The 16,848-nt window shown below is 39.5% G+C and overlaps 2 protein-coding genes across 9 annotated transcripts in view; one reads left to right on the forward strand and one right to left on the reverse strand.

Moving 5' to 3' along the window:
* FOCAD (focadhesin) overlaps positions 1-8,286 on the forward strand; it is a 320,136-nt gene extending 311,850 nt beyond the window's left edge. For all 3 annotated transcript variants that reach the window (XM_045193625.3, XM_024558416.4, XM_045193626.3), the window contains exons 40-44: positions 555-732; positions 2,275-2,372; positions 3,823-4,074; positions 5,861-5,936; positions 7,880-8,286. In XM_045193625.3, the coding sequence (XP_045049560.2) occupies positions 555-732; positions 2,275-2,372; positions 3,823-4,074; positions 5,861-5,936; positions 7,880-7,953 (678 nt within the window). In that variant the 3' untranslated portion in view covers positions 7,954-8,286. The remainder of the gene's footprint in view (positions 1-554; positions 733-2,274; positions 2,373-3,822; positions 4,075-5,860; positions 5,937-7,879) is intronic.
* Positions 8,287-15,782: 7,496 nt separating this feature from the next.
* Positions 15,783-16,848, reverse strand: part of HACD4 (3-hydroxyacyl-CoA dehydratase 4) — a 29,484-nt gene continuing 28,418 nt past the window's right edge. For all 6 annotated transcript variants that reach the window (XM_045193707.3, XM_045193706.3, XM_053924819.1 and 3 more), the window contains one exon: positions 15,783-16,175. In XM_045193707.3, coding sequence (XP_045049642.2) covers positions 16,093-16,175 — 83 coding nt within the window. In that variant the 3' untranslated portion in view covers positions 15,783-16,092. The remainder of the gene's footprint in view (positions 16,176-16,848) is intronic.

The raw sequence follows: 16,848 nt of genomic DNA on the forward strand, positions 1-16,848 counted from the left end.
CTCAAGGGCAAAGGTTTAATGAAACTAATAATTTCCATTTACAGGGACATTTTAAGTGAAACTAGATTTTTAAAAAATTTCAAGTGGCAGTGAAAAATATAATGAATATTATTACTACAGTTTGATGCTATTATGAATATAGTTTGACCTCAGAGACTCTCTAAAAGGGACTAGGGTCCCCCAAAGGTCTGTGTGCTGCCAAATCAATACAGGTTAGGTGCTCAGAACGGTGCCAGTCACGTGATAACTAATGTGTGTGTGTGTGTGTTATCATTGTTATTATTTGTGTGTTTTTACTAAATATCATCACCAATTAACCCCTGAAATCATTTATGGTTTTTGTTAACAGGAGGTGGCAGTACGATGCTCAATCTACAAGTACATTTTAATAGAGCACGCAGGCAGCTAGGTCACACGCTGCAGGAAATGAGCAGCTTCAGCATTTGGAATAATAATCAACTTCACTCTCACCCTTTCTGTTTTGCCCTTGCCCTGAGGGCCTGTGATGACTTCAGTTAATTTGATAGCAACTGAACAATTTGCTTTTTTTGTAGAGGAGCATAGAAAAGGCAGCCTTTGTCAGACTGTACTTGGTCTCTCAAGGACGGTTCCCCTTGATGGGCTTGACCGACATGCTCAGTGTTGCTGTTCAGCACCCTGAAAAAGACGCACTGGCCTGGATGATGCTGCACAGCTTATACCACGCACGGATCGTGAGCCACGCCAACACAGGTAAGGCCCGCGTGGGCAAACATCAGGAACAGAAGGGCCTGCTACCATCCTTTTTGAGTTGTAATTGTTTCCTCAACTTAAAAACTGGTTTAGTGCTTCTTGACACAGGTGAGGCCTGGCTACTCCAGATGAGGAGTACCTTGGATGGAAATGAGCAGTTACATCTCACAACATCTACTCATTGGAGATGGGAACAAATTCTTTTGAGGATTTTATCTTGTTTTTGGCCTTCAAGGATACAAGTTTATCAGGTAGATTCTGCCTGCATCAGTTTCTCAAACAGACAGGATAGCCAGTGATTATGCCTGATGTTTTCATGAAGATGGCTTTTGGGTAGTTATTTAACAGACAAAAAACAAACAATGAAATTAAATAGTTATTCTATCAAAGAACTTCTCAGAAGTGAGAAGAACAAAATCTGGACATCCTACCTATGTCCTCAAGCCAGAAGTTCCAGGCTGAGGCTCTGCTAATGAATCATATGGTACAACTCTGAAACCATTTTAGACATTAAGGTTTCAGAGTCATCTGAAAAGGAAACGCCTGCATTTCTCCTCCCATGCCTTTAGTCACGTGCTTAGACTTTCTCAAGTCTACGTTCAGGTTCTCAGTGGCACCTGGTGCATGCGGCTGAGGCGTGGCTGGGAAGCCCTGTGACCATAGGCAAGTCACTTATGTTTCTTTGCCTGGTTTTCGCTATCTATTGTGTGTGTAAAGTTTTGAGAGAAAACTGGCATACTTAATTGTAATAATCTTTTAAACACCATATAGGAAAGTTTGATTCCTCTACCTCTTTGGCAGTTGAAACAGTGGTCTCATATCTTTGTTAGTGCTTCCCCAATTGAAAAATGAACCTGTGATGAGAAACTAGGTTTTTTTCCTCTAAATCAAAACTGTATTTGTCAAGAAAAAAAAATCCAGTAGGTGTTCCCAATTAAGCACGAAGATACATGAAGCAAATTGAAATAAATTTGATACTGCCTTTGGTTCTAACCTTAATTTTGAAAACCTTCCTAAGTAGTTTTTACTGTAATGGGAATCCTCATTTTTAAAAAATAAAAAAGGGAAAAAAATCAATATTTATGTTGTTTATTCTCCAGTTACCCTATAACAGCTGGTTTCTATTTTTCCTTTTACGTCTTTGGATAGGTTTTTTTTCTCTGTGATTTTGGCATAAAGTGGGAACATTTAAGCTAAAGACTATAAAAACAGCTAATCCAAGATTCAACATTACTGACTGTTTGGTGTGCCAGATTTCCCGAAGTGTTCAATGTTCAGAAAGAAACTCTAAGAAATGCATTTTATCACTAGTGGGTGGGTAGGTTTGAAGAATAAATTGGCTATTGAAAACGAAGACTAAAACAGTCATTTGGTGTAAACAGTGTCCACTCTCACGGACGGCTGCAAGTCTCCAGTACTGTGAGAGGCTATTTCATGAAACCCTCACCAGCTGTTCCTGAGTTATGACAGTTATTACTGTTCTGTTTTGCATTTCAAAGGAAAAACCATGGCGGGGTAAGAAAATGGTTTTTTTCTTTTCAGGTGTGTTGAAGAGAATGGAATGGCTCTTGGAACTAATGGGCTATATCCGAAATGTTACTTACCAGTCAACACCTGTTCCCGATGTGGCTCTCGAAGAGGTATAATTTAGAGAAGTAATTTGTGGCTTTCTTAAAATACAGAACTTACATTGGCTCTCCTAGAAGAGGAATATGTTGCTGCTTGTAGCTTTCTTTTCCTCCTTGCTTTTACTTTTGGGAAACAACAGTGGTGACAACTCTGATGTCACAAACAAATGCATGTTCTTACCAGGCTCTTGGAGACACCTAGGGCTGACCTTTGAAAAATATTCCAACAGAATTCATTCCTTACCAGGCAGCAGACAGAGGACACTAGCTGGAGAGGGAACCCAGGGTCCTGTGTACTTAGGCTTGATCCCACAAAGGAGGTGGGCTACAGGATTCTGGCCTCCACACTGGCCCGAGAGGCCTCGCACAGCTAGCTGATCGGAAGAGATCCCTGGAGTGTATGCAAGTAACTTGTGTGTGCCAGTACGTACGGGGGGTGTGCATATATTAGGGGTTTTCAGCACAGCTTCAGAATGACCTGTGACCCAAAAAAGGTTAAGAACCACTGGCATTGGGCAAGTTAAAAAAGAAAAAGATTGATAAATAAAATGATAACAGCTCCTTCCCACTTGCCTCATTTTCTCAGCATCCCACTGTGCATTTTTTAGGGGAATGTTTTTTCCCTATAGACATGTTTTATGTGTTTCCTTTGTGAATAAAAATCTGTAGAACTTGAAATGTTGTTTGAAATTCTGCCCCACTTTTCTGGGGAGTCATGTGTGTTTTAAAATTTTGGTTGGTGAGAACAGGAATTTTAAGAGATTGAAGAGTTATTTTTAAACTTTTTAAAACTAGTATGATCTGTCCTCTTTTTCTTGTGATCTCCTAAATTTTTATTATTCTCCTCTGTTTTCTTACAAAAATCTTTTCAAACTTAGACAATATAGAGAAGCAGAAAGAAGTGTAGTTTAAACACAGTAATCCGACAGCACGGAGGTAGCCCGTGTTGCCACCGTTTCTACAGTTGTCGGTATTAGTCTAAAATCTAAAGGGATGGATTCTAGGCAGACTCGTTAAAATGGATGAGGAGAGTTATTTGTTATTGTTCAAAAATAGAGTAAGACTAGTAATATATTTCTAAATATCTCTATATCGCTCTTAATTAATTTTTAATATCTTTGAAAACACCAGATCAGAAGAGTATTTGGATCTCAGTATGGTTAGGAGCTCAATTATGTTTCTCCTGAAATGTCAGAGCAATAATAATGACACTGATAGGCCTTCTGTGTTCACAAAAAGGGATCCCAAAAACCTACCAAAGCCCAACATTGTCTCTTTATTAAGCATGGAAACGGAGTTTGTTCCTCAGTCCAGTTCCTCTCCTGGAGCAGGGTGGGGCAGGAGGAGGGGTTGGGTGAAGGGGAAAATAACATTGCATCATGGTGGGGGCTGCGCATGTGAACATGTGTTACTTTGAACTGTGAAAACATGTGACCTAGCCTTGTTTCAATTTCCATTGTAGGCTTTGGACTTCTTCTTGCTGATATTTGCAACCGCAGTGGTTGCATGGGCAGACCATGCTGCCCCTCTCCTCCTTGGCCTCAGTGCCAGTTGGTTGCCATGGCATCAAGAAAATGGCCCTGCTGAGCCAGCATCAAGCTTCCTTGGCAGAAGTCCAATGCACAGGGTCACTCTGCAGGAGGCTCTTACTCTCCTACCCAGTAGCATGCTTCTGCTGCTGCAGAAAGAGCCGTGGAAGGAACAGACCCAGAAGGTGAGGTTGTCAGCCACCTGCTTATCAGGGCAGGCAGCCATTTGCTCCTCAGCAACTTCTGCTGTAGATTGGAAGTGGGAGTTAAGTGAAACTTGAATCACACCACAGGCTTTCATGCTCAGCCCCAAATCTCAGCCAGATGCGGAGCCTCAGAAGTTGAGGCTAACAATGACAATAGTAACAACTGGCTTACAGTGGAGGTGAGGTGGAAGGAAAAGCTTATACGTGCATTCATTTATTGAAGGCACATGTGTTCTTGCTCCTGGAGATGAAATGATGAGTATCTAAGAGCTCAGAATGTCCAAGTGAGGAAGACAACTTCAAGATTGCGAGATGGTATGATAAAGGAGGATACAGTGGTGATGAACAAGGACTGGGATGATCAACAGTGCCTGGGAGGGAATCAGGGAAATCTCCTGTGGGGAAGCGTGAGTCTGGAGCATCCATCCTCTTGTAGCTCAGCTCATTTCATCCTGCAGCCAGGCTCCAGGTGCCATGGTGCTCCGGGCTTGTGCTAGAGACTGCGGGGAGATTTGTACAGATCTGCGGTGATCGCCCTTGCCCTCAGGGAGATCCACGCTGTAGGAGGTACCTTTTGGTTTTTGATACTAAGATTCTTCAGGCCACTAGTTTTTGTGCAGAATATATGAAAATACTGTGCTTTCCTGGAATTCTCATTACGTGGTTCTGACCTACCCTTATTTTAATACAGTTGTTTGAAAGATTCTTTTCTGAATGTCATTTAATCAAAATTGGATTTTTGAGGTCAAAAGCTTAAAACTAACTTCATGTAACTTATTCATAAAACCTGAACACCAATCTATAAAAAACACTTTGAACTGTGCACCCACAGTGCAGCTACGCACAACTCCACTGAGTATATTTACTTTACCAGTAGGATATTTTAAAACAAAATTGATAAAAGGAAAATTAACAACAAAGCAAACTTTTCATTAATACAGGAAGTTAGGAATATTTTTTTCCTCTCTATTTTACTCTTTCTTCAGCACAACTTCTATGTCCAAAATTCAAATGAGTCAAGGCTGGCAACATTCAGGAGTCAATGAAATGACCCCCTATCTAATTCACAACCAGTTCTGGCTGCACCCTAGGAAATCAGTCAAACTCATGAGGAATATGAGTTTCCACTTTATTTGCAGGATTGATTTGCGGTTAACACACTTGGCTCTACCTAATAAATTATTTTATGCCTTTTCTCCTACATTTCCACTCATTTCATATTCATTTGAGCATAAACTATTCTTATCTACAGAAGCATATTTTATTTTACCAATATGCCCAGCCTAGGAGCCTAGGCCTGGATGCACACGGACCCAGGTAGCAGGCAGCATGATGCAAAGAAAGAGTATAGGCTTTGGAGCCAGGTACACTGGGGTTCAACTCTTGACTCTGCTCTTCACTGAGAGTGGGATTGGGCGAGGCTCTTCACCTGCCCGGTCTTCTCAGAGGAATAAGAGAGAATGTTCATGGCACACAGGAGGCCCGTGGGGCCCACATGTACCTCACTCTTACCACCCATAGCAGGGCCCAGGATATTCAGCAAGGGAAGGAGGTTTGACTTTGTGGGTCACCTGAGTAAATGGGAGCTATGTCTGTTTTTAACATCTTGTGCCTAGTCCCTTTCTCCAGGGACTCTCCCAGCCCAGTCAGGTGTTACCCAGGGTCTAATGTGCTGATCCACATGTACATAGGTGCCAGGGGCTAACTGATCTCTGACTAATGGTGGGGTTGTCTTCACTAATACTGTTCTTTGTTTTCATCCTAGTTCATTGACTGGCTATTCAACCTCATAGAAAGCCCTAAAGAAGGCCTCTCTGCAAGATCCAGGGGTCTTTTAAGAGGTATGATTTCCTTGCTTTATGCCCAATGTAGGTGAAAAGCTAACATTGTCTTTCCACTAAAAAGCTGCGAAACAGCGTTTAGCGGATCTTGGTTCCAGAAAGGGCTCTTCTTGGTTCGGTTCAGAGAAGTCGCCTGGAGCTGTCGCCAGTGTGGCACTGTGAGTTAGAAAGTAGATTTAAAAAAAGAGTTTCAGTGTCTTTCAATTTAATTTTTATTTAAATGTTTATTATAATTATAAAATATGATTAAAATATAATTAAATATAATTAAAATTGAGAAAATTCATTAAAGAGGAATCTAGAATCCCATTGGCCAACAATAACTTTGATATTTTTCCTAAGAAGTTCTTGCTCACTCTGTATATGTGTTGTTTTAACATATTTAAAATCATAAATAATTGACAAACTACACATAGACACTTTGAATACTGCCTTTTATTTTTAAATTATTTCTAAAGCATTGAACATGTTCTTACACTAGCTTCATAATAGTATTTTTAATGGCTGCCAAGTATTTGCCCAGGGAGTGGACGTCTCTGACTGTTCAGGTAGTTAAGTGGTTTTTGTTTTCATGGTACTTCTCTGCTGCTTTGTTAATCTATGGCTGCAGGACCCACAAACATAGGAGATCTTTCTGTGAAAGTTATGTGGATTGCTTTGCTCCAATGTGAGACGTCTTTTAGGCATTGACTCTGCGGCCCAAGACAGCTTGCAGTGTCATGCGTGTCTCAGGGCCGAGACGGGGAGTCTGCACCCTGACACCTAGCAAGGGTGCCTGACCGCCTGCTCTCCCAACAGTCCGTCGGGCCTCTGCAGCCTGGAGTCACAGCATGACCGTATTTTATTTTAAGTGTGGTATAAGTTATTACTTGCCAAACAAGCAAGAATTTCCTAAAATACTGGTTCTGATTCTTCTCACAAAGTGTGGCTGGAGGGCATGTCTGTGAAGGTGATTCTGGTCAGTCACAGGACTTCATTGAGATTAAGGGCTGGGGCCTGAAATATTTCCAGTAGGTCCATCCCTAGAGATTTGCTGCTAGGATCTCCTCCGTTTGTTTGCATTAGGGAGTTTGGACTCATTTCTAACGGCCGTGGGTCCATAACACCACTGGTTGCTCCAAACATACACTGTCTTAGTTATGAAGATAACAAACAATTGATACTGATGAGGAAAAGAGTTATTTGGGTCAAGAAAGTACATACTCAACTTGATTATATATTCAAGAGTTTATTAGAGTCTTATACAATAATTGTGTAACTCTGGCTTACCTACATCCCTTCATCCTATTATATTTTAAATAACATCTCAATATATTTATATTAATATTCTAAAATAGTATTTGTAATAAGTTACCTACGGGCATTACACAGAACTTCCCTGTTTTAAATTGATCCCTGAGGGACCCATGACCTCTAAGAAAAGCTGTGGACTTATGGGTACATGTTCAAATACAGTGTAGTACAGTTAGGCTCCACTGAGTGCGTTAGCCTAACTTCACTATGGGATCAGATGGTGGGTTTTGTTGTTGTTGTTGTTTATTTACCTTATAATTAGGCATTTAATGGAAAAGTCACATTCATGTAGAAAAGTACTCAAGTCCCAAGTGGATTTTTATAAAGGGAACACACCTATGTAATCAGCACCCAGATTAAGAAAAAGAATATCACCAGTATCCCTGAAGTCAGTTTTTGTTATAATTCTGCAGAATTTCCCCCTGAGCTGGTTGCATACAAAACAAAACAAAACAAAACTTTCCCCCAGTCTTTATTAATGGTGTTCTGCCATTAAAATTCTGCCTAAGGCTTGATGGGAAGTCTTAGTCTTGAAGATTAGCCAAGTGACAGAAAAAGGCAAGTTCTGTTCCGATACATTTTTTATCTAAATTACCTTTGAAAATGAGGCACCACCAAATGCAACAGTGTACTTTTTTTTGTCCCCTTAGCCACCCTGCTGTCCTTAAGAGTGCTCCCAGAGTTTAAGAAGAAAGCCGTATGGACCAGAGCGTATGGTTGGTGAGCGGTTTTGCCGTAGCCAGCCACATTCTCAGCTGGAAGAGGAAAACCACACACACGGAAGAAATTTCTCAGAATTTGCACTGGGATCACTGAGACGTGATGCAGAGAGTTAACGAGCAGTCTGAGCCATGCATGCTGGGGGAGGGGGCATCGCTCTGGTCCCCAGGCCTGTGGAGACTGAAATGAAAACTTGAACTTTCTTTTATTTGGCTAGAGTTCCATCTTAAGATTTTCATTGTGAAATGTTGACTATATAAGTTCCTCCCCTCCAAAAAACATTCTAGTAAAATAATTGAATTTTCTGAATTTTATTTATTTTAAGGCATAGGTAAGATTTTACTAGCAAAAGCAAACTACAGTATTGACAGAGGCATGATGGTCTATTTTCCATTAAGTATCTAGAGGATATTCATTGACTCAATGAGTTAGACATCTTTTCTTATTCTTACTGATGAAGTATTCTCTTCAAACTGCTATCCACATATAAATAATAAGCATGGTGTTAAAAAGTCGCTAAATCAGATTCATTAGCAATGGCTATAAATTTCTTTTGCTTGAGTCTCTTGAACGGAGGTGACAGTTACCCTGTTGAAAATGACTTCAGCTAAAAAGAATATAACTTGTTCACAAACCAAGAGTTAAAGAGTAGATCTGACCGGCACAGCTGCGTCCAGTGAGTCAAGCAATGCCATCAGGCTCCGCTCTCTCAGGTCACTCCACATAGTTGTTGAGACGGCTGCCAGCCACCTCAAAGGAAGGAAAGGTGCCTTTGCTCGCGGGTGTGGCAGTAGCACCAGGGGGAGGACTCCAATTCATCTTGAGTCACATGCGAGTCCCTCGTAAGTGGGGTACTCTAGTTAGCCAAGCCTGGGTCATATGTCCCCCTGTACTGGGTTCCCCAGAAGAAAGATTGTGAAATACGAGGCAAGCAAAATATGACAGATACCTCCTTGAAAGATTAATCTTTTTTATGAGTACCAATCTCTATCTTAATCAGGATGACTAGTGGCCTAATGATAGGTAAATGAAGGCATGTGACAGTATCCTCCAGGGTTGCATTTTACTCAACGGCTTGAGCATCAGCCAGCATTTTAATTTTGATGTTTGCTCATTATCTTCTCTTCATGCAGTCATTAATCAGGGCTGCCATTAGCCAGTCACATAAACATACTGCTATACACGTATGTGGGATCGCTGGGGAGAGATCTCGTGTTGTTGGAATAGCGTACTTTTGTCTGGCATGCTCTAGCACAGTGCCCGCCGCTTTGTAAGCACCATGGGACTTTCAGCATTCCCATGTGACATTACCTTGACGTTGTCACCAGGTGTACCTACTTAGGGTAAAAATAGATCTACTAGTTTTGTTTTTCAAACAGCTGGATTTATGTTTTTCGGTCTCAAATAATTGTGTTTTGCCATGTAGCTCACATTCTGTTCCCAGGTCACAGTTCTTCCTTTTTCTGAGATGCCTACAGAAAAAAAAAAAGGGAAGGGAATGTGAGCTCTCAGGTAGTATTTACCTGCATTGCCAATATTTCATATATATTCTTCTTTAGAGGCAGAACTACAGGGAAATGAATTTAAAGGAAGGCAAAAAGGTAGAAAATTTATGTTATAAGCCAGCTTCCCTCTTTTTCCCACCTACAGTTTTTGTACTTCCTTCAATGAGAGGTTGAAATTCATCTAATATTTATTGTTAGATGCCAGTCAGTGCACTAGAGCTTTCCCTTGTGTTATCTCATTTAATTCTTGCAACAAGACTGTGAAGAAGCATTATTTTCTATTTTTAAATGGAGAAAACACATCTTAGAAGTGGCAGAGCTATTCCTAGAACCAAGCTCCTAGAACTTCCTATCCAATTCTCCTACTACATCAGGCTAATCAACGTGCACTTTAAGATGGAAACTTCCACCAAGGATTAAACCTCGGTTTTAATATGCTTGTGGCTTAATATGTTTTATTAAACCTATGGCTTATATGCTTAGTACAGATTGCTGTAGTCAGATCAGAGAAACAACCCTGCCTCATGTTAGTAAGTCTCTGGAACTGGGAAGTTTAGGAGCTACAGTGCAAAGGAACAGGTCCTTCGTGGGTTGAAGGACCGTCGCTTCCTGGGCCGGGTTGCAAACGTGGACAGCAATAAAGAACAGAGAAGAGGAGGTGGGCACTGAAGAACTGCCCTGCAGTTCATCCCTGAGAGAGAGCTGACTGATGCTCAAGCAAAGGAAGAGGAGTCAGCCCGTTCCCGCGCAGACCTCATCCCTGCCCCTGCCCTTGACAAGGACACAGAGTACAAAGGGAGGGGTAAGACGTGCCTCCGACCCCTCTTCCCTGGCTCCCTGCGTTTGTCGCCAGCAGTCTTGACCACAAAACTTGTAGGGTTTTCCTATTCATGGGAATCTCTAAAGAGTCTAAAATGGAAGATTCTAAATTTGAAAATCTAAAAAGTTTAGAATCTCAACATTCTAAGATATAGGACACTGGAATAGTAACACCCCTTCATTTGGTTACCTGTATGACCTCGGGTAAGAATTAATTATTCCCTTAGGATATTAACTTTTTTCCCTAAAAACCAGAAGTCTCTGCTCTTTTAGATCAGATGTTCCAAACTCTATACAAAAGGAAAAGTTTCCTTACCAGTCACCTTCTGTTATTTTTTGAAATCGTAAGTCGCCAAGACAAACAGTATGCTGAGGTACACTGACAAGGTGGTGTGCGGGGTCACGGCCACATTGTGTGTCCCGGAAGTACCCAAATGCCCTGATTCTGGATTTGAAACGTGTTCATTTGGAACAGATGCTGGTATTCGTGTAAGTGCCTAAAATCTTCTCTGTTGTATCTTTATCTAATGGCTCTGTGGGAACTAATAAGTTAATAACCTTTTTTTTGAAGTTAATTGACAGAGTTAATTTCTCCAAATTATTTTAACCAAAGAGTTTGATATTGTAACTATATAAGGAATAAGACTTTGTTAAGGACTCAACTAGTATCTCGAAATAACTTTAATCACTTTGAAAGGAAGCTGTAGGTTTAGATTTTTGGTAAGCACTTTAGTAAATTGCTGTTTTAGAAGATAAATCATATCACTTGGCGAAGAGGATGGGGCCTTCCTTAAAGTCAAAGTTGTTGGCTATGTCTCTGGTCAGTTTGTATCTCTGACCCAAAGCAGCCTCTGGTTAGCAGCAGGCATTTCAGGAGCAACCAAGGGACAGAGTGAGGCTGCAGTGGTGCGCATCCCTCATCACTCTTGTGGAAGCCACCGCCCAGTATCACCTTCGTGTTAAATGTGTTCATCACCGTGCTGGGCTAGGGTAAGGGAACATGCTTTCAGATTTTCTGGAAGGAAATACTTTATTCTGAGTCTATCTAAAAATTCTAAAGTCTCTTAAAAAGTATTATACATACTGTATTTATGAACTAGTAAGTTAGCATGTAATCTATTAATATTCACAAGCAGTACAAAATTTTTTTAAGTTGCAATTTAGAAAAGTCATTCAATTCTTTTCAAACATAGGGAACCTGTGAAGTAATACTCAGCTAAATTATTGGATATACAACTGAAGAAAAATGAGGGATGACTCCCTGACTTTGGTTTTATTTCTTGGATAAAGGGAATAACCTACCTCACGAGGTAGCTGTGAGGGCTAAAAGAAAGACTACAAAAATATGCTTTCTAAATTCTAAAATGTAATAGAAATGCTACCACTTTTATATGTTTCATTGAATATAGTAGCTGTAATGCTTGAATACAGGCCTGCTGTGTACATTGGGACTTGGTAAGATAATGGAAATTTCTTAATCAAGTGTTCTTAACAAAACACAAGCAAGTAAGAAAAGATACTTACATAATTTTTTTTAAAAACTATATTAGGTTTCTTCTGAACATGAGGTACTCTAAGATTAATCAAATAAATGTAAACATCACTTAATTTGACAGATTTCTTAAAATTTTTGTTTTCTGGATGTACTAGTAGTAATCCATAAAGTCAGATTTGCAAAACAGTTGTGTCTACAATGCACCACTATTCAAGGTTCTAAGATGCAAAGTGAACAAGACACGACGTTCCTGTCCTCACGGAGCTTATGTTCAGAAAATATAAATCAGGAAATCATCATGAAATAAAGGAAAGCATCCGGGAAACATGCTACAAATTTCCCACTCCTGTGTAGCCCTTTACAATTTACAAAGGTTTAATGCACCACCCCTCATCTGCTCTTCACAACAACCTTGGGCAGTCACGGAAACTGGAACTTGGGGATTCACTCAGTACGTAAATATTGGAGCTGGATTTCCAGTGAAGACCAGTGTTCTTAACTCCAGCGCATCTTCTCTCACAGGACCCCATGGTTCAGCTGAGCACCACGAAGTAAGTACGCAGTGGACTCCTACCTTATCTAATGAATTAAGGGATATTTTTACTAATTGATTTTCATAGAGAATTGACTATTAAAGAAAGATTTAAAATGCCAGATACCTTAGCAAAGATAGATTAATTGGTTAATAATTCCTATTTAGTATCTTGAAAAACTATTTAAGTGTAAGAAAACACACAGAAAACATTTTTCTTAAAGATTTTATTTTCAGAAAAAGGGGAGGGAGAAAGAGGGAGAGAAACATCTATTGGTTGCCTCTCGCACAGTCCCAACTGGTGCCCTGACCAGGAATCAAACCGGTGACCTATCAGTTAGCAAGCTGGTGCTCAATCCACTGAGCCACACCAGCCAGGGCAGAAAACTTACTTAAATAGTTCTTATTAGCGATTTTCTGTCCAAAGCTGAAACACAGTACATTCAAAAGCAGCGGTTCCCAAACTTCCGTGTGCGTGAGACTCATTTGAGGGTCCTATCAAAACGCAGGCTCCTGGGCCCTTATCAAAGCTGCCGGTCAGCAGATCTTTAGTGCAGCCCAGACAGTCAGAGAAAGACAAGTACCGTATGACTTCACTCATATGTGGAATCTAGTGACCAAACTGAACTAACAAGGAAAATGGGGACAGGCTCAGAGAACAGGATGACAGCTAATGGGGGGCAGGGGAGGTGAGGGATTGGAGGGATTGAGGAAAAGAAAAGGAATCCACATTTTAAACAGGCACTCTGGTTAATTCTGTGACCCTTGCTCCCTGGAATTACTTTGAATAAATGATTTGGAGAAAAGAACCTAATCAAAATTAGCATATCACTTAAATCCAGAAGAAAGTAAAAATTATCCAAACACAGGAAAAACAAAATAATGTTTCAGAGTAAAAATAAATGGGAGGAAGATGTTGAGGAAAGAGGAAATGGTTTTTATTTAAAAAACTTGAGCTTTAGCACAATAAAATAAAATGTAACTGTGTTGTCTTTGTGCATAAAGTTAAACAAGTGTAAGTTTCTCCATAGAAACATTTAGCTATAGATGTTATAGCTACTTCAACTTTTGGAAGAAACAGATTCATATATGTGACAATTTGCTCGATATAGGCAGAATAAGGTATGGTTTAAAAAAGTTAACTCTCTTAGGGATGTCAATGAGATGTGATACATTCTTTTTTTTTTTAAGATTTTATTTATTTTCAGAAAGAGGGGAAGGAAGGAGAGAGAGGGAAACATCAATGTGTGGGTGCCTTTCATGCGCCCCCTACTGGGGACCTGGCCCTGCAACCCAGGCTTGTGCCCTGACCGGGAATCAAACTGACAACTCTTTGGTTTGTAGGCCCACGCTCAGTCCATGGAGCTACACCAGCCAGGGCAGATGTAGTACATTCTTTAATAAACATGTTTGCAGGAAGCCTGGTAAAGGTTTCATCACATTGACCTGTGTCTGGCACATTTGGGCACAAAATAAGTGTTTCTTGTTGAGTGAACATAGGCATGTGTATGCATCTGACTAGGGCTCAACTCCTTCTACTACGGTTAACATGTTTATTGGATCAAACGCTAAGACCAGGATAAGAGTGTTTCAGGGAAAGCATACTACAGGAAAATAAAACTCATCTAACTGAATGAATATGTGGGAAGTGTTTGTTATTGTCATGTTTCCACTATTTCGATAAAGGAAAAGCTCAAGGACTCTGATATTACATATGAGTGTGTGTGTGTGTGTGTGTGTTGTATTTTTTAGTGGACTTTTGCCGAGTGACGAAGTAAATTCTCCATAGCAATTGATTTGGTGTAGTTTTCCTTTTTTTTTTTTTTCCTCCACCAGAGGCACTGCTGCTGTGATTATTGTTCCTTTGCTTGGATTACTTGGAAATTCAGGTAATTCACCTTGGCATTTGAAACTCCAAAGAAAGATCACTTAAAAGTTGTATCTTAAGCTTTCAAAATATCTAATGGTTCCTAGTTCACCTATATTGATTAGATATGAGGAACTAAGCCTTTGATCACACTGAACAAAACTAAATGGAGATTTGATGGACACAGTTAAAACAGATAGCCAAAGGAATGAAGTTTGCAATCTTGGTGGCATCCAATTAGCTAGAGGGTTACTCTCTTGTTTACTTAACCTCGGGAACATGAACTTGAGTGGGAGAAGAAAGTACACCCTTATTTTCACTAATCTCTAATAAAATTTAGTATGTCAATTTTAATAGAAGCAACCAACCACAGTAACACAATTGTGACTGTGTCCCCACAGGAAGTTACAGATACGTTACAATTGTTGCAGATACATTACAATTGTTGCAGATACCTCAAATTATTGTCAATGTGTATCTCTATTTCAAAATTACCATAATTATAAATTTACTTGTGTTTCTTTTTGGTCTTTCATTTTAAGAAGTAGGAAGGTTTGTCAGGTAATTGGCTTTAAAAAAAGTATTATTTAGTAATGAAATTTTAATTTCTTATAATGACCCAATTAAGTGTAGTTTCTCTGGTTCTTTATCTTCATTTTATAGTGATTCTAGATGTGTATTTCAGCAGTGTGTGTAGCCCCCTATATTGGAGGAAGCCAGACTAAGTCACCTAAAGTTTGTAAAGGGCACCTGTTCTCTTTGCACACTAAAGCATAAAGGTAATTTTTAAATTTACAGGTAAAATAAGCAACTTTAAAAGCAAAATAAAATGCAGCTTTTTAAGTGGATAATCTCAATACTTTTAAAATTGAAGTGACATTAAATTTATAAAGATGTCAGTTATCTTTATTAATTCTCAATTGTTTCTTTTCAATTGTTTTATTTAGTGGTATAAAATTACCATATTTTTATAATTACATTTTTACCACCTGGCTTATATGTAACAAAATATTTAACAACCTTTTTATATAGTTGCTGGATAATAAGATTCTATAATTCTTTCAAGAAAAGTGAATGATATACCAATGGTTCACAAATGATTCCATTAGTTATTCATATATATTTTAAATCTTCAAAGACAGGATCGGTTTCTAGAACTATCAGTGATGACTTATATATGACATTATAACCATTAGCAATAGTTAAATTGTAATAAATGATCTGAAACACAACTAGCTCTTAATTTTCTTACCTCCTTGAAATGACCATACTATTTTATTTTTGTAATTTTTATCTCCCTGGAAGGTAGATGTGGCCTGATTTTTTTTAAAGGAATATGGGACATTAACTGTGTATCTATCAAAGGCCTATTTTATTTTCATCACGTTCCTCTTTTAAGGCATCAAAACCCAAATACTTGCATAATATTAATAAATACTCTTTCAGGGTTTGGAAGAACGTTCGCTGTTCCAAGTGTGTCTGATGTTTAAGGTGAGTGTTACCGCTGGAGCGGTGACGTCCGTCTGTGGAATATGTTACTGTGGACAACTGCAGGGCGTGTTTCGCGTCGCTGCCCGCCTGGGTCTGCTGCCACGTGGAAATTCAGAAGTGAAAGAACTAGATGTAAGTTAAATCAACAATTTTGGTTTCTCAATTTAATTGAATCTACTCCAGTTAATCTATTTCTCATTACCCTTACAGCAAAATAATCAGGCTTCATACAATATAAATTTAACTTGTATAAAATCCACAGCTTTAGAGAAACATGTTGTTTAGAGTATACATTCTGAAAACATAACGTGTGAGAATCACAGATTGCTGTCAAATACTAGGTACTTTTCCACCAGAAATCTTCCCGTGTTGACGTTACTGCCGCAGAATCTGTAAGGCCTGTTTTGTCGTATGTCACATCAGAACGGTGTGCCTCACGTTTTCTTCTTCTTAATGGAAAACACTCTGAGGATGTCTCTTCTTTCTGAGTAGAGATGACTGTAGGTAAAATACATACCTAACGTGAGAAGGAAATGGTAAAAGTAAGAAAGACTGATTAACCATTCCTTTGGAAAGGACCATAGTTTTAAAATGCAGTTAGAGCGCTATCCGGAGTCCAGGGTGAGGCCCTTGCAGGGCAGATTTGAAGAAGGAACGCTTAAAGAGTGTCCAGAGTTTCGGCAGAAGGAAAGTAAAGCAAACTTCCCATCTCACTATTTTGTTTATTGCAAGGAATTTTTCCCTGTCTTTAAGGTAGCTCTCTCTCCCCCTAATGTTTCACACTTGTCTTGTCTTTTACGTGTTGTTCTTACCGTATTTTTTAGACTTTAAGACTCACTTTCCCCCCCAAATGTGGGAGTAAAATGGGGGTGTGTCTTATAGTCTGAACGTAGCTTGCCTGGCTCACTTGGCGGCGGGGGGCACGGTGGAGCAGGGGTTTTCTTTTCCTATTTTCCTCCTCTAAAACCTACGCACATCCTATGGTCTGGTGCGTCTTATAGTCCGAAAAATACGGTATATATCTGCCGGTTGTTACCTTCTAGAAGTACTCATTATCTTGAGGATGTGTGATGGTTAGAGCTAGGGAAGCTAAAATTTCATAATGAAGACTTTTTCCCAATTTTCTGGAAAAAAATGAATTGATCACATTTTTTCAACTGTATTTTTTGTTGCATGCATTTTTCTTGAGT

This window comes from Desmodus rotundus, chromosome 1, assembly GCF_022682495.2.
Source record: "Desmodus rotundus isolate HL8 chromosome 1, HLdesRot8A.1, whole genome shotgun sequence".
Taxonomy (NCBI): domain Eukaryota; kingdom Metazoa; phylum Chordata; class Mammalia; order Chiroptera; family Phyllostomidae; genus Desmodus; species Desmodus rotundus.